We start from the raw sequence: 23,713 nt of genomic DNA, 5'->3' as shown, positions 1-23,713 counted from the left end.
GGGCTTTTCTCCCAGGAGGGAGTCTTTTGACACTAAGCCCACTTCTCTTTTTAATATCACATAGCTGTTTCCAGAAGACCTGACACCGTTTCCCCTGTTCTCTATCCTCTCTGTCTGCTTCCCAAGGCTTGAGCTGCCTCCATCTGATCCTTGTCCCAAAATGAGGGTGGAATTTCCCACAGGAAAGTGGAGGGTCCATTCAGAGACAGTCCTCTGCCTGGGCCCTCCCAGGCCAGAGGACGAAGAGCTTGGGCATGTCCTCAGATGTCTGCTGAGGAAACTCACAGTAGTTTCGTGACAAAATTACTTTTTTTGAGGACAACCTTCAGAATGGTGTAGTGTTTTGTTTTGTTTTTTAATGTTTATTTTTGAGGGAGACAACATGAACAGGGGAGGAGCAGAGAGATAGGGAGACACAGAATCAGAAGCAGGCTCCAGGCTCTGAGCTGGCAGCACAGAGCCCGACATGGGGCTCAAACCCACAAACTGCGAGATCATGACCTGAGCCGAAGTCGGACGCTTAACCGACTGAGCCACCGAGGTGCCCCAGAATGGTGTAGTTGAAGGGAATGCCTCTCTGTCTACACAAAGTTCCCTGGGCTCTCCTGTTGTGAGCTTTATCTGGATTAAGTCAAAACACTTGGGAGCATTACGGGAGCATTGAGTTCTTCCCAGGCTTCCTGGCAAAGGGTGGGAGAGGCGAGTCATCCCCACGTAGGTGAGGCATACGGGCGCCTGGGGCTCAGAACTGGCAGTCTGAACGAGTGTCAGCAAGCTTTTGCGCGTGTGCAGCTCTCGTTCTCAGAATTTGGGACCTTCAGTTGTATTTGACTTTCGGCTTTTGGCAGTTGTGACACCTGGCTGATTTATTCACACTCTCCTTGGGGCTTGCTTAGCCACACTTCACCTTTCCTGGTTAGAACTGAAAGTCAGAATAAGATTATATGACAAAAGCAATTCTTAGGCTGCCAGCGAGCAGCAGTTACAGAGAAACGCTGGCATCCCAGCCTGCTGGAACGTGAGCCCTCTTAACTGTATGGCCTGGTATCCGGAGAAGCCCTGCTTTTGACAAAGAGGAGACACCTGTCTTTCTGTCACCTTTGTGTCACTCTGCTGATCAGTGTGCTCTTTCTCTTCACATTGACATTTAGGGTCTGCAAAAACAGAAAATTCTTTGGTCCAGGTATTGTCTCCCAAGTGAGCAGGGAGCCCTCTAAGATAGTAAACCACCTCCCACCCCAGGAAAGGTGTAGTCTAGAAGTTCGGCCTTTATTGAAATGATGGTCATTCTTTCGTGACAGTGACGGGTCTGACTGCCCTCTCGTGTCAGTGTGAGTAATGGAAGGACTGTTAGGGGAAAGGTAGGTGGCCTGGGGCCGTGTCTCTCGCCTCCCCTCCTCCCCCCCCCCCCCCCCCCCCCCACCTTTCCTCTCTGGCCTTGGACGGTCATGAAGTCTTTCTGGCCCTCAGTTTTTATCATCTGTAATTGGAATGGGGGGTTAGGGGTAAATAGTTCCCAAGACCTTCCCAGTTCTAACCCTCTTAAGACTAGTTTCCCTAGTAATCTGCAAAATAGGGGTCATGGTACCTATTGCACAGGGTTGTTGAGCATATTAATTAATTGGACTCACTTTCCTGAGTGCCTGCTGTGTGTCAGGCACTGTACCAGGCTCTTTCACTTAGGTTGATGTAAAACAGATGTGGCATGCGACAGGGCACACCCGAGTAGGCACGCCATGGATGTGACTCTGCTTCTGGACACCAGCTGTCCTTCTCTACACTCTTGTTTTCATTTTAGACCACCTTTATTGAATACCTCCTAAGTTTTGTTTTTGTTTTTTTAGGCAGCTTGATTGAGATATACTTTCCTGTTAAGTTTTAGTTAATCCTGTAGCAGGAGTTTAGAATATGTTCTAGCATCAGGGTTCCAGGTGGAAGCCCTGATGCAGCCTGGAAAAGAACATCACTTCCCTAACTGCAGTACAAAAAGTACCGATGAAAAGTTTGGCCAGAGCCCACGGTCGGTCCCAGCTGAGTCCTGTCTTTCCACTTCCAACAAAGTATGAACTCTCCAGTCCACCTCAGCACCCCCCACCCCCTCTTGCGTTCTCCATACTAAGGCTTGGAGGCGTTGCTAATGATCATCAGGTTTGCTACTGATTTTCTGTTAAGTACATTTAAGAGAAAAGTAGTTTTTTGGGTACCTGAGTGTTAGGGAAAAACCAAAGACTGTCCAAGAGTCAAGTGTTTCAGGGAAAATGGTGAGGGTGTACTTTTTTGTGGAAGATAAGGCAACCCTGTATGTTTAATCTGTCCACACACAGTATTTGTGTGGAAGGAGGGCAGTGTGAGAGCTGATAGGAGCAGAGCTGGCCCAGTCCTACTGGGAGAGGTGTGTGAGGAAGAGGTGTCTTCCCCTTCTGGTCAAATACATGCTGGGAGAGCCTTGGATGGGAGACACTCGGGATTGGGCTCCTTTAATGAAATGTGCCCTCCAGTATGCCTTCATTTCTCCCTTTTGCAGACAAGTTGCCCTTCAAGTCGTGCTATAAACAGGCTCCGCGTTATGAGGATAACAGCCCCTGCTAGCACAGCCTTGGATTGCGGTGGCCCTGCTGCTGTGGTTCCTGGTGTGCAGCCTAACAGTGCTGCAGTGCAGCCACACTCATGTTTCTTCTCCTGTCCCCTCCTCTCCCATTCACCTCTGATTTCAAGCAGATTTAGTTTTCCTTGTGGGTAGGCTACACTGCCCACCCCACCCCCCGCACCCCCACCCCAGTCTGGTCAGTAAGGGACCCCTCTCCTTCATGCACTGACCAGGCCATTATGGTTCTAAATAGTATTAGGCGGTTTTACGTATGTTTACCCACAAGGTGGTGCTGTAGGAAAGCCTAGAAGTCTTTGTTTGAAGATTTGTCTGGAATACCTTTGGCACCCCACTTTACTGTGGTCTTTAAAAACTGAATTTGGTTTAAATAAATATGGATTCTTAAAAATTAATATTATACAACACACAAAAAAGATGGTACTGCTGTTTGAGGAGATTTTATAAGCACAATACTTAGAACTATGTTTACAATGTACATGTTTCCTTCCTTCCCCAGACCTACCCGTGTAACTTTAAAACATTTTTTGGACCATGTTGGTTTTCTTCTGTTTGCATTTTAATTCCCTTTAAGTGGAAAATTAAAGCTTTTAACTTGAGGGGAAAAGATCTTAGTTAATGTTTCTCATCTGTTTCATCTGATGTTTCTCATTGAGGATTCAGGTGTTTCTTTACAATTTTTTTGTTTATTTTGAGAGTCTGTGATGCATCCTTTCTTTCATTAGTCTGTGCTCATTTAGGTTTCATTTTGTGACTGAGGTTAAGTAGTAGCCTCCTTTTTTCCTGCATATCATGAAAATTAACTAGTGAAAGTAGAGAAATGTTTCTCCCTAAAATTAATGAAAGATTGGTAAAGACTAGATATACCTTTGGAACAGGTAGCTTTTAAATTACCTAATTTAAAATTTCAGAATTTGAATGAAACTGGTCACTTGATTTCAGCTTCCTGGATAAAGATCTCCCTGACTTCCTCCAGGGATCAGGACGATAGATCGGGACAGCAGGCAGTCGCCTTGTGCAGTCGCACCCAGAGCAGTCCTCTTTGTTTCCAGAGATGGGACTCATTCCGACACTCCGCCATCTTTCTCTCCACAGACACACAATCTTTGCCAGCAACACTTCCTCTCTGCACATCACAGACATAGCCAATGCCACCACAAGACAGGACCGATTCGCCGGGCTCCATTTCTTCAACCCAGTGCCCATGATGAAGCTTGTGGAGGTCAGTGGGCTCACGCGTGTCTGCTGGCTCTGCCGGCTCTCCCAGCCCTGCTCTCTGCCTCATACCCTGGCTGCTACCGGGGATTGCTCTGGGTGGATATGAATGGGAGGGTGGAAGATGGTCTTTGTGCTTGAGTTTCTCTGGCCGCAGTCTGTCCTTCCAGAGCCAGAAGAGGAAAGAGCACCTAATATCTAGGAAGGCTGTTGTGCTTTGTTCCTTTGCAGCCCGGTGTTCTGACCAGTGATGGCCAGAAGGGCTGCTAGCTTTGTGAAGTGTCATGTACTTACTTGCGCCATATTTGATGGGTAGTGCAGAGAGAGGCATCTGGCTGGGAAGACAGCACCAAAGACCACTCACTGGCTTGATGAGACCACAGAGGGCAGAGCCACATGTGTCTATACTGTCTCAGTGGGGTCAGTTTGCTCCAGGCTGTAAATGGAATTTTATTAGCCTGGTTTTACACAGGAGCTGCTGTACCACCTTGTCCACCATTCCTGAGGTGAATTCTGGCCCAGGTAACAGGGCCTTGGTATTGTCCTCAGATGAGGCACACCTCCCATGTGTTTTGATCACAGCTATTAAAGCAGCTCCCCGGTAGCCTGAACCTCCTGACCACAGACCCTTGAGATGGAGGGGAGTGGGCCCTCAGTGATCCTGTTTGGGCTGCTTCTGCTTGTTTGCCTGGAGACTTGGGTACCTGGAGACAAGTCACAATAGACACTTTGCACCTGAAATGTGGCAGCTTGCCTTTTACAGGGGGCTAATTACAGGGTCTGAGGAGCAGCGCTATTAAGCATTTGTTCTGAGGCTGAAGAGTTATTGTCGTGCGAAGTGTGGGGGATGTGGAGCCAGGCAGACCTGGGTGGGGGGAGGTTTCCGGGGCTCCCTGGGAGAGTCTCAGGGTCTGCTTTCTCCTCCCAGCGCTTTCCCTCCTTCATCCTGCATGCCCCCGCCCCCACCCCCACCCCTCGTAAGCTTTTGCCTCTAGTTGAGTGATGACTATAGATTTCCTTGTGGTTAGACAGCTCTTGACCCATCTGCCATAGGAATTTATCCGTTCCGCTAACGTTGCTTCTCAGCTTCTTCCAGTGTACTCCCACTTTGGCTGTTTTTGAAGAAGTTAAGGATTGGAGGGGAGGGGGGAATGAAAGAAACTTCGTTTATCCTTATGCAGAAAAGAGCAAAGAGACAGAATGGATTTTCAACATTTCAGTGCTTAGGATCTAATTACTGTCTTTAGTTACTGTATCAGTACATGTGTTTTGGAGATAAAGACACACTTTATAGATTTACTTCAAACAGTAATAATGCTGTTTTCAACTGCATTTATCTAATAATGTCCATCTATGTATTTGGAAATGTAGCACATTTGTTGTTAACAGCCAATGCTTAGCAAATGTTACCATTTTCTAGAAAATGTTTTCTAAAAGTGCTCTTTATTCATTTTTTTATTCTTGGGTGTTTGCATATGTGTTGCTGGTGGTGAGCATGAAAATGAATCCTATCCTGAGTTGAGCAGCTCTTCGTTACTTGGGACTGGACTTATATATGTGTGTATATATTTTTTCCAGTCTATATTGGAACTATAAGCAGAATATCTATAGCACATTGCTGTTTGTTGAATGGGTGGTTAAATATGCATCCTCCTTTTAAACCGGCAAATTATGTTTGAAACTCTATAATTAGCAACCTTTGTCCTAGTTCAATCTATGGGGTTCTGTTGGAGACCTTTTCCCACTTCATTTTGAATAACTCTTGGTGCTGTTTGATTTATGGTGTTTGCAGGGCAGACCTCTGGCCCATCTCATCCCATCCCTCCTCCCCATCTTCGTGGTGCTTTTTTCTGTGCTACTCCTTTACTTCCCTTAGTGTCCTAACATACCACCACACCCCAAGCTGTGATCACATTAAACGTGGACGATGATGATTCTCTTCATTTGTAGAGCACCTTTCATCCTGCACAGATACTAGCTCATTAAGCCACACAGCCCTCTTACAAGATGGATGATGTGTCAAGTATCATTACCCCGTTGCATAGTAGAGAGGTGAGGCGCGGGGGCTGACGGAGTTGTCTGACCTCATATAAAGGGTCTAATGTAGAAGCCAAGCCTGTTTGCTTTGACTCTTGTTGAAGTTCCTTAACTGGCATTTAAATAAATTAACCTAGGTCTCTCTCTGTTTGCCAAAATCTAGTTCCTGACAGGTGAATTCTCTAAATGTGTCCTGGGGGCTGACTGCCCGGCATGGTGCTTGGTACCACCTCCTGGAGGGCCAGGCCACTGTGAGTGGGGTGGTGGTCGTACCCCTGGCACGGCACCTCATGGGCCCAGGGCCTATCAGGAGGCAGGCCCAGCTTTGGGCCCATGTTTGCTGGAAATGAAGACTTTCCTCTGTGGGATGAGCCTGTTCTGATGCGAAAGAAGCCGGTGGGCTTTGGGGTGCCTGTGGGAGAGGGTGGACTGCTGGGGAGGGATACTCATCTTAGAGTCAGAGAGACCTGTGACTGTGCTCTCCTGGGGCAGGGGCACACCCTCCTCATCCAGACTGAGAGAAAGTGGTACTCCAGGCAGAGTACTTTAAGGGCAGTTCTTCTATTCTGGAGACTTCCGCCCACCTCCCTGAAGTAACCGACAGTAGCAATTAAAAGAGTAACAAAAGCCAGCATTTACTGAGCACTTTATACCTCCTAGGAGCTGCACTTAATGTTTTTCCTCCTAATTCCATTGTCGCCTGACCTCAACTCCTTGAGCTCATAGAGTGAATTCAGTGTCCTTTCGAGAAACTTGCCCAGGGTCACAGAGCCAGTGTGGTGTGATGGGGATTCGAACCCAGGTCTTTCACAGGGACAAAGTCTGTAAAACTCTCCTACACACATACACGTTTATATTTTTGTTTAAGAAAAAAAATTTTTTTAATGCTTTATTTTTATTTTTGACAGGGGGGTGGGCAGAGAGAGAGGGAGACAGAGGATGCAAAGCAGGCTCTGCACAGTCAGCAGGGAGCCCAATGTGGGGTTCGAACTCATGAACTACGAGATCATGACCTGAGCTGAAGTTGGATGCTTAATTGACTGAGCCACCTGGGCACCCCTACACATATATATTTTAAGCCTTGATTTTGTACATTCTGTGTGGTACTTCACTGTCTTAAGGTGAACATTTTGCTAAACTCTTTGTTTCTGACTTGAGATCCTTCTATTCTGTAACCCAAATTACTTTGCCACCTTGTGTGTAGACATTTAACATCAATGTCTCCCTGAGTCGTTCTACTGCAGTTGTTTGCTAACTCTCTGGTCATAATTCTCTGCTTGTATTTCCAGGTCATAAAGACACCAATGACCAGCCAGAAGACAGTTGAATCTCTGATAGACTTCAGCAAAGCCCTGGGAAAGCATCCTGTTTCTTGTAAGGTAGGGTATAGGTACCTTCGGAAGGGGGATGGTTTTCCTCAGAACTGACTTATTGGGGTGGAATTCTTCTGTAGAAAGATGTGAAAGCTGGGGAACTCTTAACGACAGGTCTGTCTGTGGGCTGCAGAGAGCAAGCTGGGGCTCTTTTCTAGTTTGCCAACAGGGGAGCCAGACTCCTAAGCCTTGCCCAAGGCCATGAGGTAGATAGTTTGAGGTCTGAATGGAGCCAGAGCTTCAGCTGAATAGAAAACTTCTCTCTGGGTCTTGGCCTTTGTTGACGAGTTGCTGTGTTTCCATAAATGGTTTCTGTTACCCTATTGGCTTTAGCCCCTGCGGGCTCAGGGGAGCCCAGGAGCCTGTGTTTGAGGCACAGCCACGTAGCCACATGCATCCTGCATCCCGAACTGAAAACCAGCGCTTCACGTGGTGAAAGAACATGACAGGTGGTTAGGAATGTGATGAGAGAGGAAGAGCCCACTCTCCTAGGTAGTGTGAAGGAAGCTGTTTCTCAGGGATGTAGGGATGCGGTGTTGTGGTTTTGTCTCGTGTCTTGTGTCTTGTTTTTCATTAAAAAGCATGGCCGAGTGGGAAGCATGCCTCTGGGCTTTTTTCCCTTCTTGAGATATTCAGTTATTATATGTGAAATTACCCCAGCTGCTGTCGCCTACTTTGTTTTGATTTCCTTCAGTCTCCATTTGCTGCCGTTCCTCTTCAGTCCTCCCAAAACTTAGGGCTACACTTCTGTGTGGCTTGACAGTTTTTCTAGATTGGCGGCTGTGTCATACCATTACAGATTTTTACAAGCATGTGTCTACTTTTCTGACCTGAAAGTTTTCTATCATTGTGGTTCTTCTTACAGTATGCTTTTCCTTTCTAAAATATTCTCCAGTTTGAAGTCACAGAATTGTAGTAACCTATGAAAACTCCTATCGTTCATGAATCATCTGAATAAGCCATCTGTCGATGTGGACCCCGTTGCCTGAGAGAGCAGACTCATGTGTAGTCCCCCTAATCCAGGACTGTTATTACAGAATCTTGTTTTTAAACACTCATTCTTTGTTTTGTTTTGTTTTAAATTGTGTGGATTTTTTAAAAAATCACAGCAACCATCAGATGTTACCGTTGCACTTTCTTTCTGGTTTATGCTTTGTTAGTGGCAGAAAGTAGTAACGGTGTTAGAACATTGATGTGTAGCAAGTCAAAAGCTGGATAAGAAAGTGGAAGTTCAGGGACAGCCAGTGATTATCTTTAGCAGCATAATCATTAATTTGTGGAGAGTGATGATCCATTCTTCCATTGGAGTGGCCACAGCAGGTGCGGAGGTAGGAATAAAATTGCCCCTGTTATGTCATTTCAGAGCTCTTTCCCCAGGTGATACCTGAAAGCTTTCTGGTCAGTTATTCAGGCTCTCAGTGAAGCATCCAGACAATATAAGGCAGCCACAAAGAACAAGGGTCAGCAGACTTCTCTGTAGAGGGCCAGATGGTCAATATACAGTCTCTGTTGTAACTGCCTGGCTCTGTTGTTGGAAGGGGGGCGTAAGCAGAGAGTACAAGTGGGCACGAGGGCCAGTGCTGCAGTGAGACTGTACAGAAGCAGGCTGTGGGCTGGGTGTGGCCTGCAGGACTGCAGTAGACCAACACCCAGAATAGCAGAATGACCTTGATGCACCTGGAAGTGTGTCTTTCTTTATAGTGAAACTTTGTGAGGAGAATGTGGTATAAAAAGGTTCAGGCTGTGGACTCTGGAGCCAGCACGACTGGGTTCAGATCCTGGCTCTGGCACTTGTTAGCCGTATACCGTCCGGCAAGTTCCTTAACCTAGCTCTGCCTCAGTGTCCTCTCCCTGTAAAGGTAGTAACAGTGCTTGTCTCACAGGGTTATTATCAGGAATAAATGGATTAATATTTTTAAAGTACTGGCACATAGCAAGTAAACAAAGTACATTTATAAATGAGCATGAGAAGTCTAAGGTATACAATTACATAAAATTAAATTACTTTATTAAGGGACTATGTCTCTTTACACTCTAGTTGACATAACAATACCGTGAGAGTGTATGTGTCTGAATCATCACCGGCATTGAATATTAGTATTATGGGGAAAAAAAAACCCTTGCCGATAATCTTATTTGCAAAATGCTATTGTATTATAATGAGTACTTCTTTGGTTACTAGTTAAGTGTGAATATTTTGTGAATTTTAGCACTTTTTGGTTATTGAGCTCTGTGCGCCCATTATGTGGGTATTAACTTTGTATAAAGCTCCATGTATTATAATTGGAGTAGATGTTTTCCCCAGAGTACTTCCGACTTCTAACCTTGTGTATGTGTGCTTCATATACCACGGCTTCAGTTTTTGCGATAAACTTTTTGAAGTTGAAAAGCACTTTCGCCCTAGTTATAAAGTCAGCATCATTTCATTAATATAACTGTGGATACACTGATAAAGCTGTTTGTTCATTTCTTTGTTCCAATGGGGACTGGGGTAGTAGAGAGTAAAAGGAGGTACAAATCCTATGGCTTTATTGCCTGGCTTACACAGCATGCAGTCAGGTTAGCTGTGAGAGTAATGCAGGAGGCAGGCCATCTTTCATTCAGACCTTTATGGAGTACCTAGTGTGTGCTAGAAATGGTACCCAAGGCCCAGGGCTAGAGTGTGGATTTCTGTCTGCAGGAACATCACAGCCTTTTGTTAAAATGACACCATTTACTGGGAGGGGAAGGAAAAAAAAAAAAAAAAAGGTTAGAGTGGGAGAGAGCCAAAGCATAAGAGACTCTTAAAAACTGAGAACAAACTGAGGGTTGATGGGGGGTGGGAGGGAGGGGAGGGTGGGGGATGGGTATTGAGGAGGGCACCTTTTGGGATGAGCACTGGGTGTTGTATGGAAACCAGTTTGACAATAAACCTCATATATTAAAAAAAAAATTACATCATTTACTTAGTGGAAATCAGCTTTACATAAATACCACCGAAAAAATTACTACCCCAACCTGCCCCACAGTTCCCCAAAGAGATCAGTAGGTGGAATCAAATCCCACAGTAGGCCTCCAGGAGAGATGATTAATGTGAATGCGGAGCAAGTGGATGAAAGAGGTGTGCAGTGCAAGAGGGTCGTCCCGGATACAGGGGCCATGAAAGGCCAACGGGTGTCAGGGCATCTGCTTGTCTGTCCCAGCACCTGTCCCCAGCTCAGCTGCCATGTTCCATGCACTGGTGCACGAGAAAATCCTGAGTAGCCCAAGAATGGCTCCAGGGATCCCGGGAAGCAGTGCTCCTGTGAGGGTTGTTCAAGATGGGAGCACACCTTCTCTAGATTCCTGCAAGGGATGTGGGAGAGGAGAGGAGTAAAGGGCTCCCTCCCATTTGAGTATAGAGCCATGTGCACAGCATGCTAGTGTTTTCTGATTTATCTTCACAACTTGTGGAAATTATTACTCCCATTTCACAAATGATGAAACTGATTTCAGCATGTCACAAAGTCAGGAACTACTAAAACTTGAACCCAGATCTGCCTGCCTTCAAAGCTGTGTTTTTTCCAGTGACCTATCTGCCTCTGTCTGCCTTTATTCCTGCAGTGGGGGCATCTAGGTTTGAATTTTTTTTTCAAGTATTATAATTGTTGGATATATTATTATGTATGATAGCAATAGGGCTGTGCTGGTATTTTGAAACAAATTTTGAAAATGCAGAGCTTGATAAATGTGGGTGATACAATGCACAGGGAGAAGGGGCAGTTTGGTGACTTCACAAAAGATTAAGTTCAGTGAAAATTCCCTTGTCTTTTATTTTTCTCTCCTAAAACAGGACACTCCTGGGTTCATTGTGAACCGTCTGCTGGTGCCATACCTCATGGAAGCGATCAGGCTGCATGAACGAGGTAGCTGTCCTAACCCAGGCTGGGGGCACCTGCTCACTGGGAGTGCTCAAGCAGGCCCTGTAGGAAAGGCTGGGCCACACACAGTGTGGGAGGAGCCTCTGTTTTTTAGCTTTGTGAACCAGCCTCACCCTGGACCCTAGGACCTTTGTCATAGTGCTCCCTGGGCCTCCTGGGTTCCCTATGAGGCCTCTGAGCCTCTGAGATGTGGCCCTGGAACCGACCCCCGCCCCTTACAGTCTCAGCCAGAGCAAGTGTGTGGCCAGCCTGGATTTATATCCTAAATCTCTGCTTTTGATGAAACGGTTTCCTGCTTATAATAATAATAATAATACTGTAAAAATCACTGGGCTAGGGGACCTTTAAAGTTCCTTAAAGTTCTAAAATTTGTGACAGTGTGACAGGTGGTGGGAGGTAAGTGACAACGACTGTTTATAAGAACCTTCTTAGTCAATGATGCCGCGATGCATTTTTTTTTTTTAAACCTTAAGAATGGTCTAAAATGCTTTTCTCAATACTTGTTGATTGACAAAGAATGATTTCCCCTGTTGTAGAAATATAAAACTCAGGACATAGTCCAAGGTTATAAAATGGCATTCAGCCTCCTGCCTAGCTTCTCCACCACACTTCTGGAGAGGTAACAATCATGTCTGCTTCTGAGGCAAATAGGCCTTAATAGGACTGGATAAAAAGCAAGTGTAATTGTTTTCAGTTACTTCATTCACAAATGCTCACTCTTTGAGAATGTCATTTTTGAAACAAAATATTTACACCAGCTCTTCCAGAGAGATGAAAGCACATTTGCTTCCTCAAAATCTGCTTTAAATATTAAAACTTTTCTCTGTTTTATGGAAGCATTTGCCACACTTGCTCCAAGATCAAACCAACACTTCTGTGTTTATCTATCAACAAATATGCCTAATTACACCTCAAAGAATGCGTGAAGTGTTTTACCCTACTTTGAAAGGCAGGTTTTTTTTTTTTTTTTAATGTAATGTTTTAGAATGTAGCATGTGGGTAATCTACCTCTTAATGGGTTTTTTTTTTCCCCCCCACCAAAACATACTGTCACTTTGATATATTTTCAGATATACCTTGTATCTGATTGTAAGTTGAGAGGCATTTTCTGGTCTTTGCTCCCCTCGCACTGGCAGTGGGCCCTGTGACCCTCCCTATCACATGCCACCTGTGAGGTGAAGCCGGAAAGGGGTCTGACCCCAGGGGGATGTGTTCTTAGACTGCCCATGGTGCTGCCCACAGCAGCCCAGCACTGCTCGCCCCTTTGCCCCATTCCCCACGGCTGCTTGGGGCCTGTGAGCCAGAGCAGCTGGGGTCACGTCTGGGGTCATGTCTGGGGTCCATGTGCCACACACCTCAGGCTCCTTACCATGTCCCCGTGCCCCACGCTGCTGCCCCCTCTTCTGGTACACTGAGCAGGGTGCTTAGCTGCCACCCCCCACCATGTCTCCGTGTGCCCGCACAGTGCACTGAGCAGCTGGCTGGACTGCATCACTTCTACTTTGAAACCTGAAGCTGTCTTGGATTCTTCCTCTCTCGTCTGTCACGATGATACTCATTTGTCATGTTGTCCAGGAGGGTGAGGAGACACTGCATGCCGGACCTGCCCCCACATAGCCGGGGGAGTGTCAGGGTCCAGCAGCAGAGTCGTGCAGTGAAGACACTCGTGACTTTGTTTAGCCCAGCCTTTTCCAGACCTCTCTGGGGAGAGTTTCTCTGTACAACACCGTCCTAGTCATTTGGGGCTCCCGTATCACAAATAGCACAGACTGGGTGGCATATAAACAACAGATGTTTATTTCTCACAGTTGTGGAGGCTGGAAGTCCAAGGCCAGGGTTCCAGATGGTGGGGTTCTGGTGAGGGCCCTTCCCTGGGCTGCACGCTGCTGACTTCTCATTGTATTGTCATGTGGTAGGGAGCAGGAAGAGGAAACCAGCTCTCCTGACTCTTTCACAGGCTCTCATGCCATCCTCGGGCTCCACCCTCATGACCTCACCTAATCCTGATCACCTGCCAGAGGCCCACCTCTGTTACTGTCACGTCAGGGGCTGGGTTTCCACGTGCGAATTCTGGGGGACACGCACATTTGGTCCATGATAAATACCACCGACCTGGGGTGTGTGTGCTATGCCACAGCGGTAGGGGCCCGTCAGGAGGATGTGTTGGCATTAGAGCAGAGTCACCACTCCGGCCTCTGGGGCACCTGAGCAGCTCTTGGAATGCTGGGGGCCCTGCACCCATACTTCTCGCCAGCTCCCCGTGACCCCTAGGAGCACTTCACTGTCCCCTCACCACTGCTGATGTGCTCAGCCTCCTGGCTGCTTCTTTGGGCCTTCTTTCTTGGTCCTTTGGCTTCTGTCCTCTGTGTGGCTCCCGTTTGCTCACACTGTAGCTGAGGCCTGGTTGGTGTAGTCGGTCACCTTGTCCCTGTGGGCCAGGGCTTTGTCTCTAGATCTTTGAGCAGTCTGGCACCCAGGAGCAGACAGTCATACCTGTCAACTGCCCACCCCTACAGGTCCCAGGTAGCTCTGGCAGGGTGCTGGGGCCAGATGGTTAACTCCTCTGGGAAGGCAGTGCTGGTGGCAGGCCCTGGGAAGTCCTAGTCTTCACCAGTCCTAGCCAGTCACCATGTGACATCCTGTTCGCTGCTTTTCCTCTGCTCAAGACTTACTCAGTGTTTCTGTTGTAGACTACTAAATATATATAGTTCCCTTGCCAGGAAACCTGCTCTCGCCTCCTCCTCTGCCCCTGCTGCCCTCACCATGTACGTGACTCCCACGTTCCATCAGAAGGTCCCATCCTCACTGCTCCAAGCTGGACACAACCTGTGTTTCTTTAACTCTTCTTACCCTTTGGCTCTCCCTCGGGGTGGTTGCCGTTCTCTTCCCTGTGGCAATGTCTTCCTTTGTTGCTACACTCTTTTTTGCTGCAGTACTGCAGTATCTGGGATGTTCCTCATCTTCATAGGCCCCAAAGTGCTTGTATAGGACAGGCACTTAGGTGGCTGTTGATGAAGAGAGGAATGGCGGCTGTGTGGGATTTCTGGTCCTGGGTGCTGCTCCGCACCGCCTTCCCCCCCCCCCCCCACCTCCCCACCGCACTTTGTTGTGAATGCCAAGAATGGTCGGTAGGTGGTGGTGATGAGCCAGCAGAAGAAACATGTCGGGGCAAGTCCCTGGTCCCTGCCGCCGCCGCCGTGCAGAAGTCTGGGAGTTCACTGAGGAAGTTTTTCTTTGTTGTCTTGTCTAGAGTTAGGGGCTCTTAACTGGGGAGAGGTAGGGAGGCCCCTCCTGACACTGATGCAAAGTTTTGTGTGTATGTGCGTTTTATTTGGGGCAAGGGTCAGATTCTCAGCAAAGTGGTTGTTTCTACAAACAAGTTTAGGAATTATTGGCCTAAAACACAGTACTGTATTTAACTCCCACTTGGCACACCAATCTGTGTTTTATTTCTCCCTCTTTTCTTTTTGCCTCTTTTGCTCTGTATTACTCGGAATTTTAGAGTTGCCAACTTGGTAACACTGTTTAGATTTTTTCTTTGATATGCTGTATCTTCGTAGTATTTTTTGAAATAAAAGTCTTCAAGTGAGTCTCTGAATCTGGAATTACAGAATTGTCTCTAGAGTTCATTATCTGTCCTTGAATATAGATATGATTAAATGGCTTTAGGTAAGTTGGAACCATTAGGCTATGAAATTTCTGTCCCCAGGAGCCTATATGCTAGTGAGGGTAGATAGGCCACAGTAAATGTACCAGTTGATAACGTGTTACATTGTGACCAGTAATTGCGGAGAAAGATAAAGTGAAGAGAATGGTGGGAGTCCTAGCCTGGAGTTCTTACAGTTGCTAGTTTATATGCAGGGAGGGGACAGGGCGTTTGGATGAGGTGACACCTGAGCAGAGAAGGTCTGCTGGAAGTAAGGGGTTGAGCCAAGCACATGTGAGGTGTTGGAGGAGGGAGGGTACCAAACCCAGGGAGAGAGTGTGCTGGGCCCTCGTTTAGCACTCTGTCTCTAACGCCATAGAAGCCTCGGGGTCTGATAAAATCCTCTGAGCAGAATCCACTTCTCAGCTGCTATGTCCCTGCTCATTTGTCCTTTGTACATGCTGTTCCTTCTGCCTGGCATGCCCTTCCTGCCTACTCATCCCTTGGGATTCTCTTCATCCTTCAGGACCTGGGCCTCAGTGGTGCGTTTTGATGACACGTAGGCATTCCGAGTAAATCTCTCCACCTTTTCCCACACAGAGGTGTGGCTCTTCGTGAACCTTCAGCACTGGCCTGGTGGGACATTTGGTTTACACATCTGAGTCCTCCCACTGTATCAGGAGTGCTTGAGTACCTGTCTTGTTTCCTCTCCGTCCCATTCCAAGTCTCTGGTGCCTGGTGCATAACTGATACAAATAAAAGTTGAATGAATGAAGGAGGCCGCCTGAAACTAGTGTATGTAATGATTTCTGTTCTTTTTGCCTTTTTATGGCCTGAAACTCACATTGTGATTCTTAGCATCCTCTGGTTGACTAATTACCGAAGCATTAATAAAGTCACCCGTAAGAAGTAGTCGGTTGGAATTTAATCACCTTGAACTGTCTCGAATTCCTTTGGCATTAGTACTTCATATGCTTTTTAAAAAATAGTCTTTATAGATGTTTAAGTAGTTCCTATTCTTCACACCTCAAAATCTTAAATATTTAGGTAGGAGATCCTCCTTGAGTATTTTAACTTGTTTCTCCTTTTACTTAGCTTTGCTGTAATTGGCCATTTCTTTATGCTTTGGAACAGAATTCTAGATGGTCACATGTTACCGTTCCCATTCCTGATTTTGGATAAAAGGGACAAGTTCTCTCAAAGGCTTCTTGTGGCCCAAAGACCATCATTAAGGGTAAAATTCCAGCGAAAAAGCGCCCTGGCTCTTGTCTTATTCTACTAAACACACTTTTAAACTTGCTTTGGCAATTCTAAATCCGATTTGGGCTTCTTTTTAAACTTCATTTTGACTAAAGCGTTGATGTGAGTGTAAAGAAGTACTCATCACTTGTAAAACCAAGAAAGCTGGAAAAGAAAAATATTCATACAATACACATAACAATATAAAGCTTAGTTCTTTTCTATTTTAAAAAAGTCCACTTATTGGGGCGCATGGGTGGCTTAGTCGGTCGAGCGTCTGACTTCAGCTCAGGTCATGATCTCGCGGTCTGTGAGTTCGAGCCCCACATCGGGCTCTGTGCTGGCAGCTCAGAGCCTGGAGCCTGCTTCGGATTCTGTCTCCCTCTCTCTGCCCCTCCCCCACTCATGCTCTGTCTCTGTCTCTCTCTCTCTGTCAAAAATAAGTAAACTTTAAAAAAAAATCCATTTATCAATAAAATTATGCTCTAGCTTTAAATGGTGTAGTAAATTATTCCAGAGTTGGAAAATCCCAATCCATTAGAAATAAGTAATGTTTCCAGGCCACCAGGGCCTTCTGTCTCCATGAACCACGTAGCAGTGCTCTAGAATTCACCTCCCAGAATAGCTTGGCGGAATAGCTTTGGAAATCTTGCCATCTATTTGGCATATACCTCTGAGATGAAATCTTCCTGTAGCCGCAAATCCTGACTCTGGATGTGCTTTGAATGTGTAAATTTACATCATGTAAATTTACTGATAGTATTTACTGATCAACAAGGGCTGCCCTCTTGTTCTTAGGTGATGCATCCAAGGAAGACATCGACACCGCGATGAAGCTGGGGGCTGGGTACCCCATGGGCCCATTTGAGCTTCTCGATTACGTGGGCCTAGATACTACGAAGTTCATCATTGACGGTAGGAATTGGAATTCTCTGTCGTCTGTCTCTTGCAACTATGAATTATAATGCCTATTTAAAACAGAAATTATAAGGGGTCTTAGACCTTCCAAAGTTCTGCCCCACCAGCTTAAAGAGTCAAGTTAAAACATGACAGGAAAAGGAAAAATGTGACTGCCTAGTGCCTCCTCACAGGGTAACTTTTTTTTTTTACTTTTCATTTTGACACAATTATAGATTCGCAGGAAGTTTCAAATTTAGCACAGGCAGGCCCTGTGTGCCCCTTCCCCAGTTTCCTCTAATGGTTCCACAGTACAGTATCACAGCCAGGAAACTCACATTGGTACGTCGTGTCATTGTGTCATAAATGCTGATTTGGGTAACCTCCACTGCAACGGAGTTACACAGCCATGTAAAGATGATAACGTATCTAGTTTACTGGAGGGGCTCTGAGGACACGGTAAAGATAATTACTAAACTGGGCTACTGAAGCTGAGCGGAGCTCATGCTCCCAAGTTTCACAAAGAATACTTAAGTATTTGCTGGGAGCGAGGACGCTTCTAACTGAGCATGAACTTTGTATTTTATGAGGATGCAAAATACCAGTGACAGCAAATTCAGATTTTTAACATGCGTTCCAGTTGTTTCTCTGTGCCACTGAGGGGTTCAACCAGCAGAATAACTGGTTCTGGTTTTGTTTTTGGACCGCTGGCATTAGCAATTTCCAGGAAGAGACGGGGGAGGCAGACGGGCTGGGGTAGAGCTAGCTGGGGCACTCTCTCGTCCGTCCGCTTCAGGGCTCATACGGCCCCCTCAGGGCAGCCTGCCTCCTGCCTCTGCTGTGGTGGCCTCAGGGCTCGCCCACATAAGAGTAGGGACCCTTTTCCCCAGACTTGCCCTGGGAATGCTGCGATGTAAAAATAAACTCAGCGCTTCGTCCTAAGCCCTTTCTCTTCCTCTCAATAGGGTGGCATGAAATGGATGCAAAGAACCCCTTGTTTCAGCCCAGCCCGTCCTTGAATAAGCTGGTAGCTGAGAACAAGCTTGGCAAGAAGACCGGAGAAGGGTATTACAAATACAAGTGAGGCACAGCTTCTCTGGCTCCGGGAAGAACCCCCGTAAGCACCTACCATCGGCTCCCCCAAGTGCCCGTGGGAATGTTCTTTGTCAGATGTTCCCTCACACAGCACAGGCTGTTCTGTGTGCATTTTGATTGTCCTCTATCTGGAGTAATGATTTACACTAGTTCTAATAATAGCAGATTTCTTCATTGAGAACTAATTCTCTTTCTTAGTCTGTTCATTTCTGTGTATTTTCTAAAAAGCTTTATACCCTGGGTGCCTTGGAGCAAACATTTCTTTCGAACCTTATCATTTTCATAAAGAGTTGCCTGGATTCATTCACTTTGGAAAAGGGACAGCACTTCCTCCCAGTGCGTGCTGTGTTCATCACTGCCACGTGGGAGAGGAACGAGCCACTGGACACGTGTGTGCTGTGCCTGTGAATGCTGTGCTGAGCGGCACCTGCATCCTGCATCCTGCCTTTATGAGGACATGTGCTACCTGCAGCTTCAGGCCTTACCCTACGTTTTGGGCATAAGATGTCACGTCTTTATTCAGCTCATCCTGTTGGATTGTGGGAATACCTCCATGTGTTTGTTTGCAGGAAGAGGTTTCATTCACATCCAAAGTCTGAATGATTACTGTCTGTCTCTTTTTTTTTTCCCCATGAGAAATCGTTGCTGCAAACTGCCTGTAAATTGATTCTAATAAAATGCAGTCTTTTAATCGGTGAAAATTTGAATTGAAATAAATGTGTGTATAATTTTAAAGTCGTAACATGCTTGAATGGCTACAAAAGTAAGGGTTGGTAATTTAGGCAAAAACTATGCCCCATCTTCTTTGGCCTGTTGTTATTCTTTAAAGTGGCAGTGGTGGGGAAGGAGTGGCCAGAGAAGGCATTTATGTATGACCTGCCTGCGGCTGTCACTCCAGATTTCTTACCAGTAAAGCAATAATAAGGCCACAGAAAACAGTTTTTTAGAAACATCTGTTTCTTCTTTGCCAACAAAGAGAAACAGTGTAACATAAGCTTCTTTTAATCATTGGCTTGAGAAAGTGTCTTCCAAGATAGAATTTTAAAGCTGGAAAGACATCAGAAACCCTGAAGTCCAGTGGCTTCAGAAAAGAGAGAACTTAAGTGATGTGCCCAAGGTAGCAGGTCCAGATTAGAACAAAATAGCAAGATTGAAAATCTCAAATCCAGACTTTCAAAACAGGACTGTCCCCAGAATGCTCATCCTCGTTTGGTGTCCTGGGTCACGATGTTAATGGTTGAGAGCTTCTTTTCCCCCCTCCAGTTCATGGTTGATAAAAAGAGAGCTTATTAATTTTTTTTTTTTTTTTTTTTTACTGAAGCTAACTGTAGCACATAATGGGAAAATAAGTAAATACGTTACATGCATTTCTACCACACATAGAACCTGGTTTAGGAAACTTTTAGGTTATTCTTCTAGAACGTTTCCTAACGAGAAAAAGGAAACACCTGTTGACGCCACCACCCTTTCCATCACTGAAGTTACCCTTGTGGTCTCACGGCCCCTGCTCACTCTCAGGCTGGTTCTTGACCTTCGATGTGAGCCCTGGGCTGAGGAGGAGACTTTATTTCCTTCTTGCTCTGACTGCATTGCTCGGAGGACAGGGGCCCTCCTCCTGGAGATGGCAGGGCTCTCTCTCAACCATTGAATTCCAGGAAAGAGAGAACTAGGTGGTATGACTATCACCCCTTGCCAGGATGTGAGGCTGGGGGTCGCGGTGGTCTTTTTTTTTTTTTGGCCGAGGTTTTTAAGTGCACGTTTAGCCTACCAAAAAGAAAGCTTGGCCTCCGAACATTCTTTTATCATTTTCCGAAACCCTGTCGCATACGTCAGGTTTGGGACTGGGAAGGAGTTTTGAACGTCCTCTGGCACATGGAAGGCAGGGGCAGCTGTCTGGGTCTGGGTCTCCTCGTCTCTGCGTGTCCGGCTGGCCTAGCCGCTTCCCACCCAGACCCCACAGAGAAGGAATGCCTCCTCCGGCCCTCTGCTTCCCAGCATGGGCCCGCCACCTGTTTGCCGCACCCGTGGTTACAAACTGAGCCCCAGCAAGAGCCCAGGGGATCGTGTGTGACCTCTGCTGCTTGGCAGCACGTGTGCAGGAGAGAGGGCGGCCTCGCTGCTGCCATTCCTTCTCGCCCCCCAGATCTGGACCTTCCTCCAGACGGCAAGCAGCAATCTCTGATGGGATCTGGAAAGTAGCTACCCAGGGTTTGGGTCCAGAGGACACTTTTTCTCCCCCTTCCCTCCTGTACTCCTTCCTAGGCTATTTTTATTCTTAGAACAGAAATGAACATCTGAGGGGTGTCTAGCTGGCCCACTTGGTGGAGCGTGCAACTCTTGATCTCAGGGTCATGAGTTCGAGCCCCACATTGGGCATGGAGCCTACTTAAAATAAATGTTTTAAAGAAACGAACATCTGAGATTAAAAAGAAAATCACACAATTGATGAAATGGCTTGCCGAAAAAAGGCTGAGCCTGTGAGCTTAGCCGTCACCCTGGGCTTCAGTTGTGCTTAGCAGGATGGAGTTCTCTGAAGAACGGTTTTGGTCCTTATTGAAGAGGTCTTTGTAAAATAAAAACTGTCGCCCTTTAGTATCTGTAAGATTCACTGTTAATAATAGTTTCTCGGGGGAAAACGGTTGGCTAACGCCTTTTGACATCAATCCTAAGGTAGATTTCCAGTGTGAGGATGGTTAAATGGTGAGGGATGGTGGTAAGGTGGGACCCGATCTGGGAACTGAGCAACTTCTATATAGAAATCTGGTGGTACACCAGACGATCCCCACTGGGTGCTGTTACACAATAAGTTTTCTGACTCTTTAACATGTCAGCTTTCAGAAGCACATTGGAGGCTCAACCACTAATCACTGGAGACGGCAGGACTAACGTAAGTCACGGCTTATACGACACATGCTAATTATGTTTTCTCTCTTGGTTTGTGAGTTACACTTTTCACACATTTGAAACCAGCTTTTGTCTTCTCTCCCCTCGATTTTAATCCCCCTAACATTTCAACCTAAGGAACCAATTAAGTCTACCAGAAGTACAAGCTGCAGCTGTAATTTTGTGGGACTAATTTTCTTGGAAATAGGCATTGATGCTACATAAATAGCAATCTAAAAAATGCTTTGAACAATGGAAGCATTGCTGTATGCTCAGCGCATTTGGTTGTGTAAATTCTGTTTTTAAAATCGGTCTGTGGCAGAACAGATTTCAACTACTGGAAGACAGAAAAATCCCATCACTGATACCATTTCTATTCAGTGCTTTATCTGGTGCAGAATTAATAATCAGTATTAAGTGATTAATAAATACCATGGGCTTTGGGGTTAAACACACTTGGGTTCTAGTGCTCGGCTCTTCTCTGCTTTACCTGTGTAACCTGGTGGGGGCGGGGGATGGCGGTATTCGTCTTGTTAGTGTATATAGTAATGGGCAAAATGATGGAACTTGTCTTGCAAGGTTGTTGAGGAAGGAATGGGATGATGGATGCAGGTGCTGAGCACTCTGCACAGCAGAATAGGCTAATTGTGACCCACCTCCCTCCTCTCTGCCCGCTTTGGAAGGACGGGCTCCTAGAAACCTCTAGGCTTACAGAGTCCTAAACATTTTACACCTGTGGGGAGAGAGCCGAAGATTGAGAACACACCCAAGACTCATGAAAGAGCCTTGGAAGTTAAGCTGTTGCCACCTGGGCACAAAGACCCAGCGCTCCATACTCCACCCTCAGCTGCTCCGGAAGGGCTTTCCAGGCCTTCGGAGAGGCACTGGTCAGGGCTAACAGAGAGGAGAACGCGGGGAGGCGTTCGGTGAATTGGAAGAGGTGCCTGCCACTCAGGTAAGTCCTCTTTTACTGTATAAGCCATAGACTGTGAATGACTTAAGGCCCCAGGAAAAAAGCAAGTGCACAGGAGGGAAGTTTTCTAACACATGGGGTCGAGAAGTGGTGGTGTATGAACAGGGGAAGAACTGAACTCCATCTGACCATAATGGAGCTGGTTGAGGCAGAGCCCCCTTGCAGCACGGCAAGTTAACGATGCGGGCCTTAACGAGGAGAGAGGCTGCGTGTCGGAATGTGGGTCTCACCAACTGTATCTGTTGCGGAATTAGTATAAACGATTAAAACCAAGGGTTTGGGGATTCCACAGACTTGGGTTCTGATGCTCAGCTCCTCTGTGCTTTACTTACGTAACCTGAGTGGGGTGGGTATTTGCCTTCTGGCTGTATCAGTGTGACACCTCAGCCTCATTTCTGTAGATGCACTTACTGGAATATTCCAGCAGAATATGTAGGCTTTTCTTGGGCTAGCTGGTATGAGAGCAGAAAACCCTGGAATAAGAAGTGCCTCCTGCTGCCTCCTCATAAACAGCCACTGGACTCACATACCAGGTTTCGAACACCGGAAACAGAAGCCTCCAAAAAACTACTACCTGGGGAGGAAGACAGTGTTTGAAGTAAATTTTCTGCTTGGGGCAGTTTGAAGGGCTGAGCCCTCAGTGCCTCACTCTGGAGCTGCATGGAGGTTTGGGCATATACTTCAGATTTCCAGAGCTTTTTAGCCTCCGTGTTAAGGTTCTAGAGAAGGGTGAGGGGGCAGAGCAATGGCTCCCACCTCCACGTGGGCTTGTGGTGGGCCAGGCAGGCGGAGTGGGAAGCCACTGTCCCGTGCTGCCCAGCCCTCTGGTTGGAACCTTGGGGAACAGGTGGTCTGCCCTCAGCTGCTCCCACACAGGAGACGCTCTCGCTTCACTGGTGTGAGGCTGATACGTGATGCCCGCGGGGGGGGAACGGCGGAGGGCTGCTCCTGCCCCTGCCCCTTGAAGTCCGTGTGGCCTGCAGAAGCTTGAGCTTATCTGCACACATGTCCTAGTCTGAGAACCACGGGTGTGTGGGCAGGTCCAGGGGACATCTCCCCGTCAGCACCCAGTCTCAGGGTGGATTCTGCCACAACTGGCAGGCCTAGGCCTATGGTGGGTCATTAATGCTTGTGTATTGATTTTCTCGGTTGTCCTCCTTTCTTGTTAAGTCTTGTGTGTGCTGAGGGTTGCCTTCTACTGGGAGAGAGAACTGGTTCATAGTGTCCTTTTATTAACGTGGGCTGCTCCCGAAGGCTGAGAGGCCAGTGAGGGACAGCACACCTCGCTCCCGGGACCCGTCGTTTTCAGGCCCCTCCCTGCTCCCCAGTGAGCCCCTTGGGCCTCTGCGCTCAGGGGTCCCTGATGCGGACCCCTGGAAATTCCCCAGCCTGCTGACAGAGACGCTGTTGTAGGGTGGAAAGCCTGAAGGAGAGAATAGAGACCGTCATCCTAAAGTCTCAGACTAAGGTTGGAGTGGCCATGATAATTCAGGTTGAGAACTCATGAGAAAGGGGTCCCTTTTTGCCAGGGCTGCCTGGACACTTTGTGTTCCCTCGGACCAGCCACCAAAGAGAGAACAGCCCCAGCTTACTGGAGTCTTTGAATTGGAGCAGGCGCGGCACCTGCCAGATGCTGGCACGTGGGAAACAAACGACACTGTTCACCAGGCACTTTGGAGCTTTTGCAGCCCCCCAGGTGAGCACCGTACAGGCCCGGCTTTGTGAGCACTGCGGGGCATCTCCAGAGCTGGGCCTGGGGGGCAAGTTAGATTGTAAAACCGGTTACCCTTCTCTGATCGAGCATGTGTATCTGAACTGAAAAGGCCTGTAATGACAGGGGTGCCGGGCTGG

At 47.0% G+C, this 23,713-nt stretch overlaps 1 protein-coding gene across 3 annotated transcripts in view; it reads left to right on the top strand.

The window, feature by feature from the left end:
* Positions 1-18,740, top strand: part of HADH (hydroxyacyl-CoA dehydrogenase) — a 50,198-nt gene extending 31,458 nt beyond the window's left edge. Inside the window, exons 4-9 of one of the 3 annotated variants that reach the window (XM_042984072.1) lie at positions 3,701-3,827; positions 7,147-7,236; positions 11,042-11,114; positions 16,813-16,929; positions 17,877-18,028; positions 18,640-18,740. In XM_042984072.1, coding sequence (XP_042840006.1) covers positions 3,701-3,827; positions 7,147-7,236; positions 11,042-11,114; positions 16,813-16,929; positions 17,877-17,995 — 526 coding nt within the window. In that variant the 3' untranslated portion in view covers positions 17,996-18,028; positions 18,640-18,740. Of the gene's footprint in view, positions 1-3,700; positions 3,828-7,146; positions 7,237-11,041; positions 11,115-16,812; positions 16,930-17,876; positions 18,205-18,294 lie in introns of those variants that run through there. The other 2 variants (XM_042984071.1, XM_042984070.1) reach the window with 2 other exon arrangements.
* The last annotated feature ends 4,973 nt before the right edge of the window (positions 18,741-23,713 follow it).

The sequence above is a fragment of the Panthera tigris genome, chromosome B1 (assembly GCF_018350195.1).
Source record: "Panthera tigris isolate Pti1 chromosome B1, P.tigris_Pti1_mat1.1, whole genome shotgun sequence".
NCBI classification, from domain to species: domain Eukaryota; kingdom Metazoa; phylum Chordata; class Mammalia; order Carnivora; family Felidae; genus Panthera; species Panthera tigris.
The sequence above is the reverse complement of the archived record's forward strand: the minus strand, read 5'-3'. Positions and strand labels throughout refer to the sequence as shown.